The sequence below is a fragment of the Chiloscyllium punctatum genome, chromosome 44 (assembly GCF_047496795.1).
Source record: "Chiloscyllium punctatum isolate Juve2018m chromosome 44, sChiPun1.3, whole genome shotgun sequence".
NCBI lineage: Eukaryota > Metazoa > Chordata > Chondrichthyes > Orectolobiformes > Hemiscylliidae > Chiloscyllium > Chiloscyllium punctatum.
The window spans coordinates 37551510-37578945 of record NC_092782.1 but is presented as its reverse complement, the minus strand read 5'-3'; the positions used below and the strand labels follow the sequence as shown (position 1 = coordinate 37578945).

Genomic DNA, 27436 nt, shown 5'->3' with positions numbered 1-27436 from the left:
ATTCTTGGTCACCTTGCCACCATATGTCTGCAAGAGATATAAAGTCATATTCATTTTTCTTTCTACTTGTGCTATCACTCTGTCTCCTTGTTACAAATGCTGCATGCATTCAGATAATCTTTGATTTTTTACCATTATTACTGTGAATGATTTCTGCTCTACTTGTTCACATATGTTTGCTACACCTCATGTCACACTCTTCACTACCTTGATTTTTAAACTTCCCTTCAATGAACCCTTTTCTCCTCACCATTAATTAGTTAAAAGCCCTACTGACAACTCCAGTTATATGATTCTCCAGGACACTCATTCAATGTCGTTCAAATGAGTCTGAGTCCAAACAGATTAGCTCTCTCTTTCCCCAGTACTTAAGCCAGTACCCATGCCAATCTTTGAGCCATGCATTTGAGCCATCTCACATCTTATTTACCCCGTGTCAACTTGTATATGGCTCAGGAAATAATCAGGAGATTAAGCCTTTATAATTCTGCTGTTTAATTAAGCTCCGAGCTGCTCATAATCCCTCCACAGAACTTCTTTCTTAGCCCAACGCATGCTGTTGCTACCGAAGTGAACCACAACAACTGGATTCTTCCCCTCCCACTCCAAGCTCCTCTCCAGCCTGAAAGAAATGTCCTGAACCTGAGCACAGGTCAGCGACACAGCCTCAGGACTCTGTGCCTTTGCTGCAGAGAACAACATCTACTTCTCTAACTATGCTATCTTCTATTGGTAGATGTGTTTGCTTTCTCCACTTAATTAGCACTTGGGATCACTGTGATATGGTCAGTTTGTTCATCCTCTCTGCATTGTACCTTCATCCATATGTGGAGCAAGAACTACGTGCCTCGTGGCAAAGGATCCCCATATCAGCCGAACACCTTGTTGCCTGACCATAGAACAAATGTGATGCAATTAATCTAAGAGGTGTGACTACATCCTGCAACAGAGTGTCAGGTACATAGCCCCTTCCCTGATGTGTCACAGTATTCTCAGCTTTGACCTTAGTTCATCAACTCTGAGTCAATGTTCCAAGAAGCCAACACTTGCTGCAAATGTGGTCAGAGTGGATCACACTGACATCCACCAGCTCCCACATACTACACCTACAACTTATTATTTGCCCAGCTGTATCTATTCTACTTGATTTGTTAATTCGGATGTTAAACATTTTAAAAGTCAATTTCTTAACTGTAATCTTTGTCTACAACAATGTCTCTTGATTTAATGTCTCCTTGGCCAATCAAATGAGACACAGAAGTAATACCCACCAATCACCTGCCTGTTTTCCTATAGTGTCAGATTTTGGCTCTGACAGTAGAAACATGTTGAAACAATGTTCACATCCACCAGATATAAAATTGCTTAGATGTGTCCTGCACACAAAAAGTAGAACAAATCTAAACTGACCAATTATATTCCCATCATTCTACCCTTGATCATCAGGACGTTCTTGATGGACAAAGGTGCTGAAGATTAGATTAGATTAGATTACTTACAGTGTGGAAACAGGCCCTTCGGCCCAACAAGTCCACACCACCCCGCCGAAGCGCAACCCACCCATACCCCTACATCTACCCCTTACCTAACACTGTGGGCAATTTAGCATGGCCAATTCACCTGACCTGCACATCTTTGGACTGTGGGAGGAAACCGGAGCACCCGGAGGAAACCCACGCAGACATGGGGAGAACATGCAAACTCCACACAGTCAGTCGCCTGAGGCGGGAATTGAACCCGGGTCTCTGGCGCTGTGAGGCAGCAGTGCTAACCACTGTGCCACCGTGCCGCCCACAAATAGAATAGAAGAGGGGAGGTTAAAGTGATGTCATGGTAGGGACTTCTTATGAAATTACCCTAGGCCCAATCACCTTCAGCTGCTACATGAACGTCCTCTTCTCCATCATAAGGTCAGAAGCAGGAAAGTTTGATTTTGATTGTACAACGTTCAGCATCATTCATGGCTCACATAATGATGCAATTCATAACCAAAGGAAGCAAGATCTGGAATATATCCAGGCTTGGGTTCATAAGTAGCAACTAAGATTCATGCCACACAGGCGTCACACAATGACCAACTCCATCAAGAGAGAATCTAGCTATTGCCCCTGCCTATTCAATGGCATTATATTGCTACATTGCTGTCACCATACTGAGGGTTACTACTGACTTGAAGCTGAACTGGACTAGCCATAGAAACGGTGGTTACAAGAGAAGGTCAGAGACAAGAAATCCTGCAATGAGTAAATCACCTCTCGACTCCTTAATAGCCACTCACTATCTACAAGACACTAAGCAAGAGTTTAATGGTATATTCCCCACTTTCCTCAATGAATACAACTCCAATAACAACTATAACAACAAGTTTAATACTATTCAGGACACTGCAGCCACCTGCTTGACACCATGTCCTTAAATATTCTCTTCCTCCACAATGATGCACAAAGCAGGACCACCTAGAAGATCCACAGCAGAGTCACCAAGGCTCTTTAGGCAGCAATTTAAAACCCATAACAACTACCATCTAGAAGAATAAAGGCAGCAGAGAGATGGGAATAACACCATCTGCAATTTATCATCCAAGCCGCACATTATCCTCAATTGGAAATATGTTGCTGTTCCCTCACTATCACTGGTTCAAAATCATGGAACTTCCTCTCTAAAAGTACTGTAAGTGCACCTACACCAGATTGACTGTATCAATTCAAAGAGGCAGCTCACTATCATCACTTTCTCAAGAGCAACCAGGGATGGTCAATAAATGCTGGTCCAGCCAGTGAAACCCATCTGTCCTGGACAATCAAAAAAAGTCAACATGCCTGTTACATGCTTAAAACTCTAATAAATTTGTCAAATATAATTGTCCTTTCACAAAATCATGTTGACTGTCAAATTTCATTGTGATTTTCCAAGTATCCAAATGTTCTAAGCTATTATCTCCTTATTGTGAATCTAGTATTTACCCTCATACACATGGTTGGGCTTGTTGACCTATAACCTTCTGTCTCCCTCATTTTTAAGTTGTGCTCATCTTCAGAGCTGCGTAGCATATTGACACACATTGTTCAGGTTCATTTGCAAAGAATAAGGAAATACAAATGGCAGCATATGATTATCAGCAACAAGAAAACTGATACATCATAGCTGCAGGAGACAGGGGAGATACTAAACAAGTATTTTACATCAGTATTTACTGTGGAAAAGAATATGGAAGATATAGAATGTAGGGAAATAGATGGTGACATCTTGAAAAATGTCCATATTACAGAGGAGGAAGTGTTGGATGTCGTGAAATGCATAAAAGTGGATAAATCACCTGCCCAGGTGTACCCTAGAACTCTGTGGGAAGCTAGGGAAGTGATTGCTGGGCCTCTTACTGAGATATTGATATCATCGATAGTCACAGGTGAGGTGCCGGAAGACTGGAGGTTGGCTAACATGGTGCCACTGTTTAAGAAAGGAGGTAAGGACAAGCCAGGGAACTATAGACCAGTGAGCCTGACGTTGATGGTGGGCAATTTGTTCGAGGGGATTCTGAAGGACAGGATGTACATGTATTTGGAAAGGCAAGGACTGATTAGGGATAGTCACCATGGCTTTGTGTGTGGGAAATCATGTTTCACAAATTTGATAGAGGTTTTTGAAGCAGTAATGAAGGGGATTGATGAGGGCAAAGTGGTAGATGTGATCTATATGGACTTCAGTAAGGCGTTCGACAAGGTTCTCCATGGAAGACTGGTTAGTAAGGTTACGTCTCATGGAATACAGGGAGAATTAGGCAGTTGGATACTGAACTGGCTCAAAGGTAGAAGGCAAAGGGTGTTGGTGAAGGGTTGTTTTTCAGACTAGAGGCCTTTGGCCAGTGGAGAGCCACAAGGATCAGTGCTCGGTCGATTATTTTTCATCGTTCACATAAATGGTTTGGATGTGAGCATGAGAGATATAATTAGTAAGTTTGCAGATGACACCAAAATTGGAGTTGTAGTGGATAGCAAAGAAGGTTACCTCAGATTACAACGGGATCTTGATCAGATGGGCCAATGGGCTGAGAAGTGGCAGATGGAGTTTAATTCAGATAAATGTGAGGTGCTGCATTTTGGGAGAGCAAATCTGAGCAGGTACACTTAACGGTAAGGTCCTAGGGAGTGTTGCTGAACAAAGAGACAGAGGAGGAGTGCAGGTTCAGATCTGTTTGAAAGTGGAATCGCAAGTAGATAGGATAGTGAAGAAGGCATTTGGTATGCTTTCCTTTATTGGTCAGAGCAGTGAGTACAGGAGTTGGGAGGTCATATTGCGGCTGTACAGGACATTGGTTAGGCCACTGTTGGAATTTTGCGTGCAGTTCTGGTCTCCTTCCTATCAGAAAGATGTTGTGAAACTTGAAAAGGTTCAGAAAAGATTTACAAGGATGTTGCCAGGGTTGGAGGATTTGAGCTATAGGGAGAGGCTGAATAGGCTAGGGCTATTTTTCCTGGAATGTCGGAGGTTGAGCTGTGACCTTATGGAAGTTTATAAAATCATGAGGGGCATGGATAGGATAAATAGACAAAGTCTTTTCCCTGGGGTGGGGGAGTCCAGAACTAGAGGGCATAGGTTAGGGTAAGAGGGGAAAGATATACAAGAGACTTAAGGGTCAACTGTTTCATGCAGAGGGTGGTACGTGTATGGAATGAGCTGCCAGAGGAAGTGGTGGTGGTGGCTAGTACAATTGCAACATTTAAAAGGCATCTGGATGGGTATATGAATAGGAAGGGTTTGGATGGATATGGGCCAGGTGCTGACAGGTGGGACTAGATTGGGTTGGGATATCTGGTCAGCATGGACGAGTTGGACCGAAGGGTCTATTTCCATGTTGTACATTTCTATGATTCTCTAACTCTTAGTGGAGAACAGAGGTACTATTTGAGTATAAACTAAGGAAGAACCCCATATTTAGGAGCACCACTTTGACTGGGACAACACATGCTTCCTAAGACAAGCCAAACAGAGACATGCACGAGAATTCTTAGGAGCATGCCATTCCAACCGGAACTCTACCAACAAACGTATTGATGTGGACCCCATTTATCACCCCCTGAGAAAAAGAACAGGAAATGGCATCACCATAGGAAATGACATCACCAGCCCAAAGAAACCCAAACATATAAACAGAAAGCAGAATCATCAGCAGTCCTTCATCCGGAGGCTCACTGAAGATGGTACCTAGTATGGTGACGAAATGTCTGAAAATGAACCTTCCAGCTCAGTGAGCAAACCTACATCCAATAACCTCTTAATGGGTGGAGTTCTGGATTGCTGATCCAATAATGTTACCACTATCACACCCCTGGGTCTCTTTTATACCTTTTCCTGCCAATCTTCTTTTCTCCCCCTACTGTATTTTTAAGCTAGATGAGATGAATGATTACTAATCAATTCAATGTTGGAGATATTTTTCTTAATCACCAGCATGACTTTGTTTTTGTTTTTAACTACTAACCATAACCAGTTAGTCACCCATTGAATATTGCCATGCAAAGCTCTTTATGGGCAATGCAAACCATCAAAAAGAGAGGGGGAGGTAGGAAACGTGGGAAGGGGCTAAAACAAAATGAAGTTGGAGGGGATATATAGAGGAACCTCGATTATCTGAACAAGATGGGCGGGCACTATTTCGTTCGGAAAATTGATTATTCGGTTAATCGATTCAAAGCCTCTCCTCTGGGACTCAGAGTTTTGTGTTAAGTCTGTTCCCCGTTCAAGAGAGGAGACTGCAGCACACCGCCCCCCCCCCCCACCAACCCTGTCCAACACCGTCCCCACTCTGCCTCCAACTCTGTCCAACTCCGCCCCCCCCCTTGTGCCCCCCCCCCCAAACCTGTCCCACACCTAACCCTGTCCAACACCGCCCCCCCCCGCCGGCCCGTAACACCACTCCCGCCCGGCCCAACCTGTCCAACACCCAACCCCACCTTCCGACCCCACCCACCCCCAACCCCATCCAACAACCAAACCCGACCCCCACCCACCCCCAACCCACTCCAACTCCGAAAACCGTTCCATCTATCCCCAACCCTGTCTAACACCCAACCCCGCCCTCCGATCCCACCCACCCAAACCCGTCCAACACCCAACCCTGCCCCCAACCCCACCCCCCACCTGTCCCCAACCCCATCCAACTCCTAACTGCAACCCCAACCCCATGCAATACGCAACCCCTCCCCGCCCGCCCCAACCCCATCCAACACCCAACCCCACCCCCAACCTGTCCAACACCCAACCCCATCCAACGCCTAAATCTGCCCACCCCAACCCCCCTGTCTAACACCCAACCCCACCCCCGCCCACCGCCAACCCTGTCCAACACCCAACCCTGCACCCAACCCCATCCAGCACCTAAATCCGCCCACCCCAACCCTGTCCAACACCCAACCCCACCCCAGCCTGCCCCCAACCCTGTCCAACACCCAACTCCGTCCAACACCTAAATCCATCCACCCTAACCCCATTCAACACCCAACCCCAGACACAGACAGACGCAACTTTTTACTGCAACCTTTTGACAGGTTCCACGTCTACCCTGTCCAGGACAATGTTAGGGAGAACATCTGGGGAAGTGGGGTTTAGAGTATACCCTGTGTAGAAGCCCATGGAAAGTGTGGGTAGAGGGAGAATGGGCAGGTCAGTCATTTTGAGATGGTGCCTGGGCTCCCATCGATGTCCAGGACTGTTCTCGGCAGCATTTCAGTAAGCTGAGGTCGTTTTTAATCACTGTAAACACAAAACACGATCAGGGTTGAAACAGTTCTTTGATGTAATGTTTCAACCAGGACCTCGAGGTCTCCTCTAGATAAGCCGATATTCGGATAATTGATATTCGGATAATCGAGGTTCCTCTGTGCTGGGTCTGCTTTTGTTTTAAACCAACCTGTTCAGAAATGTTACTACACATCTCTGGAACTAGTGGGGCTTGATCCCAATATGCCACAAGAGCCCACAAGCTGAATTAGGCAAGTATGGGGATTGAAACCATGACCTTTGTGTCATCAGCTTCATACTTTGACCATCTTAGCTAACCAGCCTCCAAGCTGTTTGTATCTGTTTTCTAGGTAATTTCTAAACAACCTATGCAAATGTGTGAGTACTCACCTCAGTAGCAGGTGGGACCTGAACCTGAGTCTCCTGGCTCAGAGATAGGGAAACTACTACTGCACCACAAAAGCCCTTTTTGGGTCTGCTATATTTTTAATCAACCTGTTAAGATGACATGTTATGACACAACTCTGGAGCAGGTGGGATTCGAATCTAATCTTTCTGGCTCAGAGACAGGGACATTGTCACAAAGGGCTCAGGTGCTGAATTCCAGCTGAACAGACCACTGCTCAATACCAAGGGAACTCATACTCAACGCTCTATGAGCAGATTAATTAGTAATTCTCCATCAGCCTTGTAGGGTTATCACATGTCTCTGGAAACAAAAATCTTATCCTTTTACATTAGACACAAAGAATTTACATCAGGGACTTGGAGTACGATAACCATCCCAACAACAGTTCATTAAATCATTATGCTAGACCATGTTCGTTAATAAAATATTGTAGAATCCCTCTTTACCTTGGGCAATTTTAAAAATTTTGAACAAATCGTTTAAGAGAAATAAAGTTATACGCAATGTATTTAGTTGAAAAGACAGTCATTGAAAATGGCACCTTGTTAGAGCAATAAAAGCAAATCACCATTTCTATTGATGCTGAATATAACTGAGAGATCATTTTAATCGATTACTTTGGAACTCCAGTTCATTGGTCGCACTGTGGTTACTAAGGGAACATTTGTTTCAGTGGGCAGTTAAAAAAGTGAGATAACTACTGGAGTTCAAACATTTGCTGTGTTCTACTGTGCACATATTAGCAACAGCAATAATTTTAAAAAAATGTTTTCAAGTGTTGCCATTCTAAATGTACATTTGTACATTCGTACAAAAGTGCTAAAATGAACTCTAAAAATGGAGCAGCCTCATCACTCAAAACAAAGCTTTATTCTAAGACTACTTTAAATCTTCTGATAGTGGAACAAGGAAAGCAAACTATCATTTGCAATAAGCACTGCTTTTCTAGGGAGACAGCCCGTTAATTTCACAGCGATAACCTATTTAAGTTTCCACACTAAACAACGAAGGACTACATATGCTGAAAATCTGAAACAAGGACAGAAATTGGTGGAGAAGCTCAGCATGTCTGGCAGCACCTGTACTGTCAATTCTGGAGAAGGGTTATTGGACCTGAAATGTCGACTTTGCTTTCTCTCCACAGATGCTACCAAATCTGCTGAGTTTCACTAGCAATTTCTGTTCTCATAAATACTATATATGTTTCATATAATATGTTATGAATTATACTAATTCCGCTGCAAGTTCTGATAATTAACAGCAATCTGTTCTGAGAGCAAATGAAAAATATTGTTTGACAAAAATATATTTGGTAAATATAGACCTCAGATAAAATGAAAGCCCTATCACAATAAACATTTTTTCATTGAAGACATCATTCATTTTCAATATTTTTTCAATGATAAACCCAAATGCTGATTAGCTTGGATTTTGTCAAAAATACATATTTGTTTCAAATACATCTATATATTTTAGATGATTTGTTTTTCAATCCTAAAGAACAGTTTCACAATATTGCACAGTATTGGTAACACTGACATTCCTTCCCTAATAGTAACTTAGAAACAATTTTTATGATTGTGGTCATGAAATCAAAATAAATTTGCCAGAGAAAATGTAGAATTAAGATGGTAAAATTCTACACTAAAATGAAATAAGGTGGCTATATGGAAAAATGCATTATCTTGAAAATAAAACAAGAAAATTACTTAAAGTTACAGTACCTAACTTCTGTCCTGTGTTTCCAGATTGCAGCTTGTCTCCTTCAATTTTAAATCAGAAATACAAAATTAACATAGAAGCAGTCTTTCAGGTACAGAAAAAGACAACCTCTGTTTCTACACTACAGCAAGTGACATCTTGGGGCAGGAGAAGTACAAACAATTTGCAGGAAGCAGTGAAGATCACTTGTGTCCAAGTCTTAGGTGCTCTCATTAACTATTATTCAGCAGCAAGATGCATTCTCCAGCTACCACATTGAAGAAAAAAACTTACAAAATAATAAAAACACACATTAAGCAAAGAAATACACATTTACGTACCATCATCTTTACACTCTTCTGGAAGTTTTGCCTTTTTACCTAATCGTGGATCAAGCCAAGATGTTGTCTTGGTGTTATGGCTAAGAATAAAAAAAACAGCTCGAGCATTTTTTAAAAGAATGAATTAGTAATTCAAGTCAAAGTGCAATCAATAGATTTACTTACACAATCTAATTAGCTATAAAAGAAGTGTAACAGAAATTGCTTAAGTTAAACTGAAACAAATGCTCCAAATTAAGTTCACTAAAAATGCCAATTTAGAAGTTTCATAAAAATTTGATTGAAATGCATTACTCGATAAAGTAGACTTCGCCTTTTTCTGTGTATGCCATCTCCCAGTTCTCAGGCAATGGGCCCAACTCATCACTATCTTCGACTCTTGTCTGTTTTTCTGAAACAGAATCTTCTTTCATTCCCTTTGTAAGGCCATAGACTGGTGCAGCGCAAGGATGTGAAAAAATCTCATCTGAGGCATCAGTGCTTTTGTCTTCGTGTTCACCAGATTCTGTTGGAGGATACAGGTAATCAGCCCAAGAAGAAATACCCACCAAACAATCACCAAAGTAATCATCTAGCTTTGTTGGAAGTTATTCATCAGACAGAACCACAAATTTGGCACACTCAAGGGTACTCATGTAATCTCAATTTAAAATTGAACAAAAACAAACTTTTCTTTGTATAATCATGCAACTTAGAACACTAATGTGTCTAAAATAGAGCCCGCTAAATAAATCAGCAATAACAAATAAGTACACTTTAAAATCTAAATGAATTCAAATAAAAATAAAGATTTAAGCAAAATATGTACAAGAAACCACACATCAGTTTTAGTATCAAATATATGCTGGAAAAACGACTTGCAGATTTGACACTAGACATTAAGAAAAAAATGGTTTTGAAACAAACTAAATTAACATTCAACTGTTCTAAAACTACCCAATGTCAGTTATTCAAAACTTGTGCTAATCTACTCATATTTAACTGTTTGGGCATATGTTCCAAAAGAAACACAGATTTTCTTTTGCTTTATTTGGAAATGACTCATTATATGGATTCTATTGTTCTATTTACCCAGATTCTTAATTTAAAAAATTAAGTGAAGCAAACTCAAATTCCATTCAGCTATTCATTTTCCCCATCTGTGTGAGCTTGCCACGCCAGTTTCTTACTCCATTGGATTCAAGATTTGGTGTTTACTTGCTTGATCAGATGTCCTAACTGTCTGCAACAGGGGTGGCACAGTGGCTCCATGGTTAGCATTGCTGTCTCACAGTGTGAGAGACTCGGGTTTGATTCCAGCCTTGGGCAAATGTCTGTATGATGTTTGCACATTCTTCCCGTGTCTGTGTGGGTTTCATCTGGGTCCTCCCACAATCCAAAGATGTGCAGGTTACGTGAATTGGCCAGCCTAATGCCCATAGTACTCAGGGATGCGTAGGCTAAGTGCATTAGTTAAGGGAAATGCAGAGTAATAGATGCAGGGGAATGGGTCTGGGTGGGATACTCTTTGGAGGGTCGGTGTGAACTTGATGGCCTGTTTCCACACTGTTGGGATTCTAATATGTTTCTTATGAATTTGGTGCTAATTAGGGATGTTTAGCTTTCTTCCAAATCACCATATCCATTCCAAACCAAAATAAAAGATGGGCATAAGTAAAAGGCCTCAAAGTTGATACAATCTATTCGTCCAAACTTGGAAACAAAGGAAGGGGAGAAATAGAAATGGGAGCCAATTAAACCAGCAGTATTTTCCATCACTACTCCACATGAAATTAACATCATCTCTGGGGTCTGCATATGTGCAATTATATCCTGAACTACAGACTTTACTATCAGTGATGCCAAGCTCCTCCATTACATGTGCTGTTAAGTTCTCACTCAAGTAGAAATCAATGCTCTGATGAGAAGATGCTCTTTTACACTATTAGTCTACAGGGTAACCTCAATTATCCAAATGACATGGGTGGGTATTTTGTTCAGATAATCAAATGTTCGGATAATTGAATATTTGGATAACACAGTTTACCCAAGCATCGGGACCTTGAGGTCTTGTTTGGATAATCTGAAATTCGGATAATCAAAGTTCGGATAACTAAGGTTGCTCTCTAACTATAAACACCCACGATGAAGTTAAACACAATAACGTTGAATAGAGGTGTAACTAGGAATTTAACAGAATACTAAATTAATAATTATTGCTGAAAACTCTTCTACCCTAATCCTTAAGTTGATACCAGAATAAAATTAATTACTGCAAAGGAGAGTTCTAGCCTACAGAAGTTTAATTTCATTACTGATGACAAAATTCAGGTTTTTAATCATAAGATCCCCACAGTGTGGAAAAAGGCCATTTGGCTAGTCTACATCAACTCTTCGAAGAGCGTCTTACCCAGACCCAGCTCCCCACCGAACCCCTGTAAGACTACACTCACCATGGCTAACCAACCTAGCCTACACATCCCCAGACACTGTAGGCAATTTTATTGTGGCCAATCCACCTAATATGTACATTTTTGGACCGTGAAAGGAAACCCACGTAGACACAGGGTGAATGTGCAAACTCCACACAATCACCCAAGGCTGGAATCAAACCCAGGTCCCTGGAGCTGTGAGCTATTGTGCTGCCACAGTCAGAGATATATTTTAATATATGAAGGTAACAAGAACTAACAGCTCAAAGTAGTTCCAAATAAACACAATAACGTTGAATAGAGGTGTAACTAGGAATTTAACAGAATACTAAATTAATAATTATTGCTGAAAACTCTTCTACCCTAATCCTTAAGTTGATACCAGAATAAAATTAATTACTGCAAAGGAGAGTTCTAGCCTACAGAAGTTTAATTTCATTACTGATGACAAAATTCAGGTTTTTAATCATAAGATCCCCACAGTGTGGAAAAAGGCCATTTGGCTAGTCTACATCAACTCTTCGAAGAGCGTCTTACCCAGACCCAGCTCCCCACCGAACCCCTGTAAGACTACACTCACCATGGCTAACCAACCTAGCCTACACATCCCCAGACACTGTAGGCAATTTTATTGTGGCCAATCCACCTAATATGTACATTTTTGGACCGTGAAAGGAAACCCACGTAGACACAGGGTGAATGTGCAAACTCCACACAATCACCCAAGGCTGGAATCAAACCCAGGTCCCTGGAGCTGTGAGCTATTGTGCTGCCACAGTCAGAGATATATTTTAATATATGAAGGTAACAAGAACTAACAGCTCAAAGTAGTTCCAAATAAAAATCATATCCTAAATGCAAACAAAGAGTTAAGAATCAAAATTCAACAGGACTGGGCCTTTGCATAACTTAAACTATAGATATATCCAACAGATAATTTTTTTATTGTCGAAACCTAACATGCACAGATGCTATTAAGGGTGTGGAGAGACATGATGATTTGAGCTATTATTTGTATGCCTCCCTCTCACTGAAATGCACATTTTTGCCACTTGGAACAGGTTGTGACATTCTGGCACGTTATGAAATTCTAAGAAACAAGTCAAAAATATTATACCGGAAAGGCTATCCTATTTCAGATAGAACATAAATTAATGCATTTGTGGGGGCATCCTTGTAAAATTACAGAATTTGGAGGATTCACTGAAAACCTAACATGAATTTGTAAACTGAAACTTTTGACAACATGCACTGGCAATATTTCATTGTATATTTAGATTACAAAAATAATTCATTATTCCATCTGCCTTGTACCAAGATCCTATAATGACTCACCTGAAGTATGTGGTAGGTTACCCACATTCTTTGATTGGTATGCTCTCAATTTCAAATTAATGTTATTAATTCTTATGTTTTATCAGAGGCTTATAGTGGTAAGGTGAGTTCCCCAAGGGAGATTACAGCTTGTTAAATGCATTATTCCATCCATAATTCACCTAATTAATATTCAATTTTCTATCTTACCAAAACATGCCAAACAAGCTAGAAGTCACAAATTTTTCACATGGAAGTCAAAGCAGATACCTGACCACATCAGCTCACCTCTGGGTACGAGCAGCATCGATGTTGCTCAGCACCTCCAGGCATTATCCATATGCACCACTTGTCTATGGAGATTGGTATTTGACATCATCCAACTTCTCACGAGCATCATACATTTCTCTGCTCCACTTGAAGGCCATTCACAAAGCACAAATATGCATTACAAAGTGAACCAGCAACTTGCACTGAAAGGCTGCTGCAAGGACACCTAGCATTCAGCAACAAGCATCCAGCTCATGGATTGGACATGGCTATATCTCAGGGCTGCTCATTTTCTCCCTCAGCATTCACTCACTTAGTGCCCACCTGCAGGTTTGTAGTATTGCAGTCTTACCTTGCCTGGCCTGTCTTAACTTGCCATGCCTGTTAGCATGCTGATGCTTCATCCAGAGAAAAAGCTACAAGTCCTGATGCATTGATGTGATTTTTTTTTGCCCAGAGTCAGGCTGCTGGTTAGCAGGGATCTGTCTGATGGAGAACATATTGCTATATGGTCAACAAAAATGTCAATCTAATATCTGCATCATGTGCTATCTGCCTGCATGGCAAACACACTGCACGTTTCTTTAACCAGACTGCCATACCAGCAAGTGCATGGGGGCTAGTCCACAGTCCAGTCAGTGTGTGGCAGGGAGAATGAAGGCCTGGTACGGTCAGTCACTGGCACATTCTGACAGCCCAGGGGCTTGGCTATTGTCAGTTGTCCACCTGGTATGCTTATAGTCAGAGGAACTATGCAGTGCAGGGAGTGTTCATAGAAACATAGAAAATAATAGTGGGAGTAGACCATTTGGCTAATCAAGCTTGCTCTGCCATTCATTGTGACCATGGCTTACCATCCAATTCAATATCCTGTTCACTGAAGATAGGGTGTGAGGAGAGGGGAGGAGTAAAAGTAGATGGAGTTGAAGCCCAGAGAGAGAGAGTACAACAATTGGATAGACATAGGAATAGGTAAAGGTCAGTCTGGAGAATCAACAGCTGCCAGTTGGGATCATTGGGACCTTTTTTTGATTGCTAGTTTCATTCTTTTAAAAAAAATTCTGCTTTGCTATTCATATGACCAAAGTGAACAACGTCACACTTCCCAATCTTGCACTCCATCTTCCTCTTTTATTCCAATTACTTAACCTGTCTATGTCAATTTGGAGCATCTTTGTGATCACCTCATAGTTTGAATTCCCTTCTAGTTCTATATCATCAGCAAACATAGATACATCACTTCTTGTCTCTTTGTCTAAGACATTAATATAGAATGTAAATAGATGAGGTGTCAGCACTGATGCTTGTGGCACTCTATCGTCACAGCCCACCAACATGAAAATATCTCAGTTATTCCTGTTTTCTATCTGTTAACAAATCTTCTATCCATGCTCACCTCCTTCCCCCAAACTCTATGAACCCCTAACTCTTGTATAAACCTTTTGTGTAGTAGGTTATCAAATTTGGATATCCAAGTAATCTACATCTACTATTTCCTTTCTATTTACTCTGCTATTACATTTTCAAACAAAAACGCGAATAAATTTGTTAAACATGATTTCACTTTTGTAAAGCCATCCTGATTGATGCGAATCAATAACATTTTGCTTTCCAAATGATGTTAAAAGTTAAGACTTATTTGATCATACATCCAACTGGTGTTTAGTTCCTTGCTTTCTCTCTCCCTTATTCCTTGAATAGTGGTGCTACATTTGCTAAGTTCCATTCTTCTAGGAGCCTTTTAGAATCTGGAGAATTTTGCAAAATTATAACTGGCACATCAACTATCTCTGCAGCTCCTCTTTTAGAACACTAGACTGTAAGCCATCAGGTACTGGGAATTTGTTGGATTTCATACATCCCAATGGATTCTGATTGCTTTAATGTGGTCAAAGTTACCTCAATGTAAGCAAACAAACAAACTAAAAATAGATTGTGAAATCATAGAACACACCAGATGCTATAATTCTATTTTAAACAGGCCAACCATTCACAGTACAGATGTAAAATTCAAAATGTAAGAATTGCAGTGTAATTTTAAAGATGAGATAACATGCTCCAAAAACATCCCCAATTATATCTATCCTCAAATGCATTCACATTATTGCAAAAATGCTCACAAGACCACTTCTGAGGAAGATAAACTTTGCTGTAAGACAAGCACCAGGTGTGTACAAATTGGTTCTTTCATGGTAAATAGTTTTCACAGCTGTATTAAGCAGCTTATTTGTTACATGTAGCTTATTTCAGTACAAACAAGTACACACCCTTCCCTGTGGAAGGGAAATTTAACTCTCCTTGAAAAGAAGCACAACATCAGCAGAGCAGCCAGAATGCCAGAATCATTTAGTGTCAGCCATACATAAATGCTCTTGACACTGAGTCACCAAATCACTGTAGCTTGGCAGCTATATGAATGTAATTTTGGTATAATCCCAGAGTATAGCTAGTGTAGATCTATTTGCAAACTAAAGTTCTTTTATGGAGTCAGGTAGTATACATTTACTGAGCCTGATCTACAAAATTCTTGCATGTTCTGTGGTCCACTCAGGACTATTGCTCAGATGACTCACTACCTGGTGTTATACATGCTGCTTACACGCACTGTTCCCACATTTCCACCTTCCACAGGTGGTAACGTGCCACACAACATGTTTGCTGCATGTTTTTCTCCAGAGACCAGTGATTGAAACTTCTCTCCGGGTCACTCTGAAAAATTAACATAAATGAACAAACCTGTAATACCCAGTGGCCTGGAGAGAGATAAGGTTCATATAACATGAGTCCAATTGGGGTGTATTAAAATTAATATTTAATCCTAACAAGATGGAGAAGAGAGAAGTAGAGGAGAAGCTTGTGCTTTCTCTTTGCAGAACAGACTGTAATTGCTTACCTCCATTCTAGATGAGAACAAATAGAACTCGCTTAAATGAACTAAGCATGTCAGAATGACAGGGAGCCCTAAAACCCTCTCAAAATCCTTTATTTCAAAGTGAAGTATGCTGACCACTTGACAGCCAAGGAACTCTACATTATTCAACATTTAAGTTTTGGTGTAGAGTTCATTGTATAATTTGTTTGCCTGTTTTCAACTCTACATGTTTCACAAGGATTCAAAACTGGATGCAGATTGCTGATAATGGATCTGACAACACATCCACTTTGGTATTTTAATTTTTTTTCATGAGAGTGGAAAAATAATTAAAAGGGAAGATTAATGTATAATTAATTAGTAATACATTAGTAATTTAGAGAGAAAAGTTCAAATATTTCACACGGTATTATTGAGATTTCATTGTGGATAGTTGTGTAAACCAACGAATGGGATAAAAATGGAAAAATATGAACACAAATCGGTTCAAAATTATTCAGGTTATGTGTTTGATGAGGATGAATAAGGACAAGCATTTTTCATTAAAATAAAGCAATAAATATTAACAATGGAAGGAATTAATAGATAATACATATAATTACACAGATGGAATGGTTTTGCCTTTTATGTTTTCCTCTAGAGACGGGCATATTTATTTAGTCCCACGTGCGTTTTAAAAAGGCATAGTACAGATGAGAACAAACAATTTTGATTGCTCCATTATAGGCACAATGGTGCAGATAGAAACAGAGGTACTCTGTTTTTTTAAAAAATATCTATAACAAATACCTTTACTATAATGTTGGAAATGTAGTTGAATTTTCAGCCATTAAGGAAACCTATGCAATAAATTTTACTGCATTGTAACAATTATAGTTGAACCCTGAACAGCTTTCAAATTCATAAAAGTACCTGCACAAAATTACTTAAACAAAGACACTTTCAAACATCATTTTTTGAGCTGGAGTAGTGGTGGCCCATAAGATAGTTTCCTAAATTGTGCACAATGTACCTGCATACTGAAAGTCATTCACTTCAACTTATCTTCACCTATTTGAATGCATAAACTATGTTAATTCATAAACCAATATCTTCACATCTTTACAGCTCATGCAATTGAATTATGCTCTGTATTTCCTAGATAAGCCAATGAAACAGCAGCTGCTTGTGAAAATCTGGTAATGGTGCTACTAAGCAAGACAACAGAATTCCATTCACATCATTTGGGAATTAGACAGATTGTCAAAACATTTTATATTTTGTCATTTACTGCTGCCAGTACATTTAGATGGGACAGACATGAACACTATTCTCAAAGGGAATATGGAAGCAAAATAGTCACACATATTGCTTCCAAACAAGATACTGAAATATGAATAACTGCATATGTAACAGAGCACATGAAAATTTCCTATATGATGTTTATTTGTAATATACTTCTCTGTAATAAAGTTAAGCTCTATCTTCATTCAAGTTTTTAGTAAGCTATTAATCATTTAATTGCAAGCCCACTGGAAACAAATTATATCAGTTTTACACAGATTACACAGAAAGTTATTAAATCAGTATACCATTTTTTAAAGATGATAGTGACCAAATCTGTACAATGAATTATATTTTCATAACATTCAAAATTAAAATGAGAAATCAACACAAAAATATGTTCTAACTCATCAGTGTTTTCCTATGATTTTCATATTGTTTCTTCTTTCTCCTAGTACTTATGGATAGTCAAAGGAAGATGAAAGCAATCACGTACTTGTTTAATGTTTCAAAATGCTCAATTCCTCCCTCTGCCATCCTGAGGACTCATTATGGAGTGCTTTAGCTTTATGAGATTTTAGCTAAAAGAACAATTTGTTTTCTTTGACTAAAATTTACAATGTTGCACCAATGCTTCTCTGACACTGGTTTACCCAGCAGCTTTTTGACAAATTATCTCATATACAAACTACAAATTAATCCACCAGAGATTTTATTTTAGATAATGCAGGTGTTGTGCAACTCCTATGCTCACATGCTTTTTCAACTTTGATTTACAGTACAGATATTTTGATGGGAATTAACAATTACCCTAAAAGAAACAGCTGATGATCAATTATAGCACTTATTTAAATATTTAAACAGTACATTTACTTTTTTGGATGTGAAGTAGTGACAATTCTAGCTTTCCAGACTTATTGCAGTAAAACATCTCAGCAGCCATGATACCAGTGTTTGTGGCTAATCTCCGAAGTTGCAAGATATTTTTAAAGAAACATGTTGATTTGTTTACAGGTGGATGCAAAAAATTACGAAGTCAAAGCAAAACTGATATAATTAGATAGGGTATATTACTATGTTGGTTTATTAAAAACATAACTGCAGAACACAATTATATTCAATGCCTGAATTTTAATTTTTATTAGAATTTTACACAAGGATACCAGAAATATCAGGGTGACATACTCACCACCAAAATGAGAGCTAACAGCATCAATTAGTTATCTGTTCAGAGTTAAATTAAAAGGTTACAAAGCTGCAAAAGCAAAAGTTGTGAAGAAACTGATTTTTAATGCCCGTGATTAGGATGTGGAAATGGAAATAAAATTCAAACTCAGCAGGTCTGGCAACATCAGTGGAGAGAAAGCAGAGTTAACATCTTAGGTCCAGTGACCCTTCTTCCAAACAGAGGAATGGATGGAGATGAGAGTACTCAATCTTTTTCAACTTTAATTAACCATCTTATGATGCACATCATTGCCCATCTTAGTATACAGAGGGAATTCTAACATCAATAATGAAACTCTTAAAATTGTTTTCAGAGTGATGGGGTAGAGGGGTGTCAACAGTTTTGAATATAGAAAGGGGTAACATCTAACATTGAGCTCTCCCTCACAGACTTAGTATCAATGAACAATTCTCCAGCCTCTGAACAATTTGGACAATGGTGAGTCGGTCAGTGGTGGGGGAGTTGGGGATGGGTGCTTGGTGACTAATCTGCTCTCCAGAGATTGGTTCCTAATATTAGACAATTTCATGTGGATACATGCATATCTCCAAGTTTATCTCTGTTTTTAGATTTAACACTTTCAGGGAGAACTCTCAAGGCCTTAGAACAGCAGGAGGTTATGTGACTTTACTAGGAGAAGGAAACTTCCTGTTGGATGTACCACCTCCCCCAACCAATTGATCTCTCGAACACATAAATATTTCTAGCATCATCTCACCCTGATAACCTCTAAATGATCTCCCTGTATCTCCCACCATGGACAGATCTCTTTCTTTAGCTGCAGCCTGATACTGCAGACCTTTCTGCTCGAAAGGAGGTCAGCCTCTCAGTTTGGACGAACATCTAGGAATGCAATATTTCCAGGCTTCCTAGGTACTACACTTGTCTTTCTTCATTGCCACATTGTTAATGGTACCTAAATTTCCAAACTTCTAAAAATAGGATAATGGAGCCAAGGACTAAAGATTAATAAATTTGATCCTGCTCTACAAAAAAACACAAAGCAAGGATAAAATAAAATTTATAACTCACTAGAGTATTAGGATAGTCCATATTCAGATTGAATACAGTTATTAAACACTAAGAAAAATTAGCTAATTAGCACAAATCAACATGTATTTCTAAAATTTGACCAGTCTCCAACTGCCATTAAAATAACAAAGAACGATGAAAGGAATTAGCATTGATAATTTAATACTGATTTTCTTATAACATTTGATAAGGTATATGAAAAGTGCTGCTTAAACTTACTACAGTGCTTAAAGGAGGCATGGCACATTTGAAAACCGGGTAGCCCTGCATTTCCATAATAAGAATACATGAAATCAGTGGATAAGGTGCACCATAGGATGCTGTCTAGACAGCTGGCCACCTAGTAGTAATGCTCACAATTACAAAGTGTTATTGAGGTAAACAGAGCTGGCTTTCAACTATTGGTGACAGGATAATATGAAAGCATAAATTTAAGATAAAGATATAAAAAGTAATAATGGAGCAATTATAAAACATTCTATATATGCGTGGTTAAAACATAACATTCTCTGCAATAAGACATTTTTGAAATTGAAAGCATTGTATCTGTTAGTTGCTTACAAAAATTAAAGAAAGTGAGAACAATCAACATGAATCATAGGTAAGCATGGACATAGAATTATATAATTTGATGCTTTAATGTTCCTTAATTACATATGGATAAAGGTAAGTTTATGCAATCAATGAATTTAATGGCTGCTACAGTGGGCTTGTGCATGACTGAAGAGTAGTGGTAATCCCGAGACCATAATCAGATAAGCCATGATCTTACTGAACAGAAGAGCAGACTTGAAGGGATGAGCGGCCTAGTGCTGCTCCTAAGTGCTATGTTCCTATCAGTGTTAATAATTCAGGATTGATGATATTGAAACATAATCACTTTTCTCTCCACAGATACTGCCACATTTGTTTTATTTTTCTACTAGTTTCTAATTTTCATTAGTCAATATTCAGATAATTAACTATTTGATGAAGCAAGAATAACTTAGAGGAGTTATTTTAATTTGCTGCTAATTTTTGGTCCAAGAGGGATACTACAACAGATGAATATCAAATGGAATATACTGATTAATATGCACAATGTTTGAAATCTCAATTTTACTAATGTCAGTAAAACCGGAGTTAAGTGAAGGGAGAAGCATTTTCAATTTAAACAATGGTTCTCAGTCAGAAATATCATTCATTTTCAAGTCACTTTTCATGGAGGAGGATGACACTCATTCCTACATTGAAGACCTTGAAGTGCAGATTCATAGTTCCTTGAAAGTGGAATCGCATGTAGACAAGGTAGCGAAGAAGGCGTTTGGTATGCTTGCCTTTATTGGTCAGTGCATTGAGTATAGGAGTTGGGAGGTCATGTTGGGGCTGTACAGGACATTGTTAGAATACTGCGTGCAATTCTAGATTCTCTGCTATAGGAAGGATGCTGTGATAACTGAAAGGGTTCAGAAAAGATTTACAAGGATGTTGCCAGGGTTGGAGGGTTTGAGTTACAGGAAGAGGTTGAATAGGCTGGGGTTATTTTCCATGGAGCATTGGAGGCTGAGGAGTGACCGTATAGAGTTTTATAAAATCATGAGGGGCATGGATAGAGTGAACAGATAAGGTCATTTCCCCAGGGTAGGGGAGAACAGAACTAGACGACATAGGATTAAGGTGAGAGGGGAACGATTTAAAAGGGACCAGCGGGCAACATTTTCACGCAGAAAGTGCTGCATGTATGGAATGAGCTACCAGAGGGAATGGTGGAGACTGGTACAGTTACAGCATTTAAAAGGTACCTGGATGGGTATATAAATATGAAGGATTTAGACAAATATGGGCCAAAGAATATGTTTCCATGCTGTACAGCTCTATGATTCTACGGATATACCTGACTTCAAGTTGCACACAAGTCATGCAACTTGTACCTTTTTTGTGACGTTAACCATAGAGCTATTAAAAAGTTTCAAGTGATAATATAAAAATATTTAATTACCTCTGTACTGCCTGTGCTATTTTCTGAATTTATGTTGTGCTTTTGATATTGTTTGAGCCAGAAGTAGAAAATTACTAGGATATCTAAGGTATTGGGTTGCACATTACTGATACTGGAGCATGCCATTACTTTTACACATTAGAAGTTAATATCCCAGTTAGCTAACAGTTTATGCTACTTCCTATATAAACATGGTCAGTGAATCTTGGTTCTAGTCCCATAAAAATCTCTCTTTAGATCATCAAAAACATCAGCCTTGTACATCTGCACTAAGTCATTGAAGTTTGTTTCACAAGATATGGCATCTGTTGAAAATGTTTGCTTTCCTCTACTAGAGAGGGCTGTATTATTTGAAAGCTTGCTTATTTTATAGTGGAAATCTTGGGTCATTAAATACATTGCATTGACAGTAAAATCATATACAGAAATTATTGTAGTATGTCATAAAGATTTTGCATTCTCTGAATTATTTAGTTTATTGTTTTACCTTCTTGGTTCAGCTGCTAAAATAATGTGGAAATATTCACAAAAATTGCTCACATATTAGAAGGGTAAAATTAAATCATCCAGTTGATACTAAAATGTAAACTTGGCTAAATTCACTTGAGTTTAGATGGTTGATATTAGATTTAATTAAGATGTTTTAAATGATATTAGAATTCAACAGTGGAGGTACATAGAATACATTCTCTCTGAAGACGGAATCTAGCCAATGGGGAAGTATCTTGAAATTAGAGTCAGGTCATTCAGGAATAAAAGCAGATTTTTACTCAGAAAGGGTAGCGAACATATAGAGTTATACAGCACTGACACAGACCCTTCTGTCTACCCAGTCAATGTCGACCATAAACCCAAACTAAGCTAGTCCCACCTGCCTGAACTTGGCCCATATCTCTCGAAATATTTCTTATGTACTTACCTAAATATCTTTTAACCATTGTAATTGTACCCATACCTATCACTTCCTCTGGAAATTCATTCCACACATGAACCACCTTGTGTAAAAAATTGCACCTCATGTCTTTTATAAATCTATCTCTATCTCCTCTCTCCTTAAAAATATGGCCCCAAGCCTTGAAAATACCTGCCCCTTCCCCCTATCTACACCCCTCACTATTTTATAAACCTCGATAAGGTCACCTCTCAACCTCCTACACTCCAGTGAAAGTCCCAGCCAATCCTTATAAGTCAAACTCTCCATTCCTGAAAATATCCTGGTAAATCTCTTCTGAACTCTGTCCAGCTTAATAATATCCTTCCTATAACAGGGGTGACCAGAACCGGACACCTCCAGAAGAGGTTTCACCAATGCCCTGTCCAACCTCAACATAATGTCCCAATTCCTATACGCAAAGGTCTGAGCAATGAAGGCAAGCATACTAAACCCTTTCTTAACTACACTATCTGTATGTGATGCAAACTTGAACACCTAGGTCCCTCTGTTCTACAACACTGCCCACAGCCCTACTTTTAATTGCCTAAATTTTGTCTTTGTTTGTTTTAACAAAATGCAATACCTTGCATTTATCCAAATTAAATTTTAAATGCCACTCTTCACCCATTAACCCAACTGATCAAGATCCCTTTGTAATTTAGATAACCTTCCTCGCTGCCCACTATACCACCAATCTTGGTGTTATCCACAAACTTATTAACCATGCTCTCTATTGTCTCATGTAAACCATCTATATAAATGATAAACAAAAGTGGACCCACCACTAATCCCTGGTCACAAGCCTAAACTGTAACACCCTCCTGAAACTAAATCAGAAGTTTGTAAGCTTCATGAACTGAACTGGTACTAGCTAGCAATATTCTTTGCTTTTACAGAGATATCATAATGGATTATCTGGTATTAAACTGATCAAATTACAATGAGCAATTTCTTTTTGCTACACTGATGATGTAATAAAGGCATTATGAAAATAAATTGGTGCAAACACAGTGAAATTTCATTGCAGACCATTTGAAAACAATGTTATAATTATTCCTATCTATCCATTTTTACTTGAATATTTTGCATTGAAATAATAACCTGCTCTCCAGACCCCTACATAAATTTGAATGATTGATTTGAAGTTATTTGAAAAAGTGTCAATTTGGGCATCCTCTAGTTTTTCCTCCCCTCAAGATTTTCAAATCTGTTCTTCTCTCTTTAGTATTATTGATAGTGAGAGTTCAAATTGTTTGGAACGTAGGGCTTTATACCATACACAAAACTTTACACATTAATGCACCAAATTATGGTATGATTAGATTGCCACTCAAATCACATCATATTCTTACAGTAGCTATTGTTATAGTTACAGCATCTCAAAAAAACTCAACTTGCCTTGCAACTAACAATGTTGGACATTTCATTCTGAGCAAAGCAACTGAGAAGCAGCTGCTGTTGCACCATTATCTTTTCAAAGACACTGTTAAGAAAGTATGTACTGTTACAACATGGAGACGAACTCCTCTGTTAATTAAAACAAACACTCAGAAAAGCTCCCCTCACCTCATAATGTGTTAAAATATGAGTAACAGAACTCCCAAATTCCAATATTTAAAGCAAATAATATCAATTTATTTTTTAACTCTAAAAGTGAACATTAAATAACAACTATTCACAACTTTAAGCTCACTGTCTGCTTACTGTCTGCCTCCAATTCTAGAACAATATGCTGTTCTAGTAAGACACTTACTAAAATTACATCAACCTAATTTCAAAACCACACAGTCTCTGTCTTCTTCAGTGTCTTCCCTCTTCCGGCTGATCTCCCTGGGTCGTCTTCTTCCTTTTTACTACGAGTATGCTTCACATGAAAAGGTACCTTTGATAGAGTGTTTTCTAATTTCTTCGAGAGCAGGATATTAAGATGGGCAATCATCTCATTGGTTCAGTGTTGGCAAAACAATAAATTCAAATTTAACTGGGTTTTAGTATCCTGGGTCATAATTTAAACTGATTGGTTTAATTTGAATCGTTGTCAAAATAGCAACCAAAATTCCATTTCACACCAAAATGTTACTCTGGGACTGCCATCTAGTCATATGCACAGGTGCTTATAATCTCTCAGCTCAGAGCAGCATTCTCTCTGTCTTAAAGGTACTATACTTGCCTTCAATTTCATAACACCTTCCCCTTAAGAATAAAATGAACCATCATAACGAAAAGGTGGCCTGTTTTTCTCTAATACTTAATCCCATTACTATGAAATACATATGCCATTAATCTAAGTTATACTTTTCATATTAATTTCTGTATAAAACATTGAAATTAGTCAAATCTTATCTTCACCTTTTCCTTTTAATCTGCGATAACACATCTGCTATCATTACGACCCACAACATGTACAACTTGTAAATGAAAAGACTATAACATAAGACTCCAATATAATAGTCTCATATTTTTGTCTTTCCAATAATGTAAGAGAATTGTGGTCTGTGATCTCCGACACATTGTTCATCACACAAATATTAAAATGCTGTAAGGCTAATACCAAACTCAACAATATTTTTTCGACAGTATAGTATTTTCTCTGGTGGGTGTTGAGTTTCTTTGAAAAGTAGCCAATTGGCTGTTCAATTCCATCATCATCTTCCTGTAGCAGTACAGCTCCAACTCCTATATTGCTAGTATTGATTGCAACTTTGAAAGGTTTCAAAAAAATTGATGTAGCTAGAATTGGTGCTTTTAAATTCTCAAATGCCTTCTGGTATTGTTCAGTCCACCAAAGTTTTGCGTTCTTATTTAGTAAATCTGTTAGCGGTGCCACCACGCTGCTGAAGTTTGGAACAAACTTTGGTTTGTCCTGCTTTAGAATACGCTTAGTCCCAAAAACTGGAGCACCTCTTTCTTCGAGGATGGTCATGGAAATTCCTCAATGGCCTTCGTCTTCACGTTCCTTGGATTCAATTTTCCATGTCCTATGTTATGTCTGTAGAACGCCACCTCTGCCTACGCAAATTCAGTTTTCTTTAAATTCATTACCAGTTTTGCTCCTCGTAATCGTTCAAAGAGCTCTGCCAACTGTACCATTTGATTTTTTTCATGACTTGCTAAAGATCACTACATCACCCAGATAAACTACACAATTTGTTACTTAGGCCACAACTCTGTTCATGAGTCTTTGGAATTTGGCTGGTGTGTTCTTCATTCCAAAGGGCACCACTTTGAATTGATAGAGCCCATTTGGAGTTACAAACGCAGAAATTCCCTTCACTTTCTCTGATAAAGGTACCTGCCAATAACCACGCAGTTAAGTCCAACTTTGTGATGTAAGTGGCTTGTCCAACTTTCTCTATACAGTCCTTCAATCTTGGTATTGGATAGGAGGTCAATTTTGTTATGGCATTGACCTTCTGATCATCCACACAAAATCACTGAGTCCCATCAGGTTTGAGAACTAACATGACTGGCGAGCTCCACTCATTCTGATTCAGTTTGATGATATCTTCACATCCACATCCTTTTGGACCTGTGCAGTTTTGAGAGGATTAAGCCTGGAGGGGTGTTGCTTTATCAGAACAGCATTCCCTACTTCCACCTCATGCATAATAGTATGAGTCCTCCCCATCTAATTCCTACATATGTCCTCACACAGCTGCAACAAACCTTTCAACTCTATTATTTGCTCCTGAGACAGATAACTACTAGCCTATCCCATTCCTCAAGGACTTCCTCATTACTTCGGATATTTTGAAGCACATGAAACTCCATGACATCTGGATTTGATTTGTCACTCTGCAGGGCAGTAACTAATACTTGGTTCTAGTTCCCTGTCTCTAGCTTTAGGGTGCAGGACCTGGAGTGTAGGGAGGTTAGGAATATGGCATCAATCTTAAAGGAGGGTGCCTGTAAACAGAAGAGTGGCTTGAAGTGTGTGTACTTTAATGCCAGAAGTATACAAAATAAGGTAGGTGAACTCGCAGCGTGGGTTGGTACCTGGGACTTCGATGTTGTGGCTATTACGGAGACATGGCTAGATCAGGGACAGGATTGGCTGTTGCAGGTTCCAGGGTTTAAATGTTTTAGTAGGGTCAGAGGTGGGGGCAAAAGAGGGGGGGGTGTGGCTTTGCTTGTCAAAGATAGTATTACAGCGGTGGAAAGGAAGATGGACGAAGATTTGCCATCTGAGTTAGTTTGGGTTGAAGTTAGGAATAGAAGAGATGAGGTCACCCTGTTAGGAGTCTTTTACAGGCCTCCTAATAGTCCTAGAATCATTGAAGAAAGGATTGCGAAGATGATTCAGGAGAAGAGTGACAGTAATAGGGTGATTGTTATGGGAGACTTTAACTTTCCTGATATTGATTGGGAAAGCTATAGCTCAAGTTCGTTAGATGGGTCAGTGTTTGTGCAATGTGTGCAGGAGAGTTTCCTGACACAATATGTAGATAAGCCAACAAGAGGTGAGGCCATACTGGATTTGGTTCTGGGTAACGAACCAGGCCAGGTATTAGAACTAGAGGTAGGTGAGCACTTTGGGGACAGTGACCACAATTCGGTGATTTTTACTCTAGTGATGGAGAGGGATAAGTGTGTACTACAGGGCAAGAGTTATAGCTGGGGGCAGGGAAATTATGATGCGTTGAGGCATGACTTAGGATGTGTGGATTGGAAAAGTAGATTCCAAGGCAAGAGCGTAATTGATATGTGGAACTTGTTCAAGGAGCAACTATTGAGTGTCCTTGATAAGTACGTACCTATCAGGCAGGGAGGAAAGGGTCGTGTGAGGGAGCCGTGGTTTAATAAGGAGTTGGAATCCCTGGTTAAATGGAAGAGGGCGGCCTTTGTAAAGATGCGGCGTGAAGGTTCAATAGGGGCAATTGAGAGTTATAAGGTAGCCCGGAAGGACCTGAAGAGAGAGCTAAGAGCAGCAAGGAGGGGACATGAA

At 39.1% G+C, this 27436-nt stretch overlaps 1 protein-coding gene across 18 annotated transcripts in view; it reads right to left on the bottom strand.

The window, feature by feature from the left end:
* magi2a (membrane associated guanylate kinase, WW and PDZ domain containing 2a) overlaps window positions 1–27436 on the bottom strand; it is a 685460-nt gene that overhangs the window by 151969 nt on the left and 506055 nt on the right. For 12 of the 18 annotated variants that reach the window (XM_072562647.1, XM_072562643.1, XM_072562632.1 and 9 more), the window contains 3 exons: window positions 9484–9694; window positions 9190–9269; window positions 8872–8910 (listed from right to left, as the gene is read on the bottom strand). In XM_072562647.1, coding sequence (XP_072418748.1) covers window positions 8872–8910; window positions 9190–9269; window positions 9484–9694 — 330 coding nt within the window. The remainder of the gene's footprint in view (window positions 1–8871; window positions 8911–9189; window positions 9270–9483; window positions 9695–27436) is intronic. The other 6 variants (XM_072562648.1, XM_072562633.1, XM_072562635.1 and 3 more) reach the window with 1 other exon arrangement.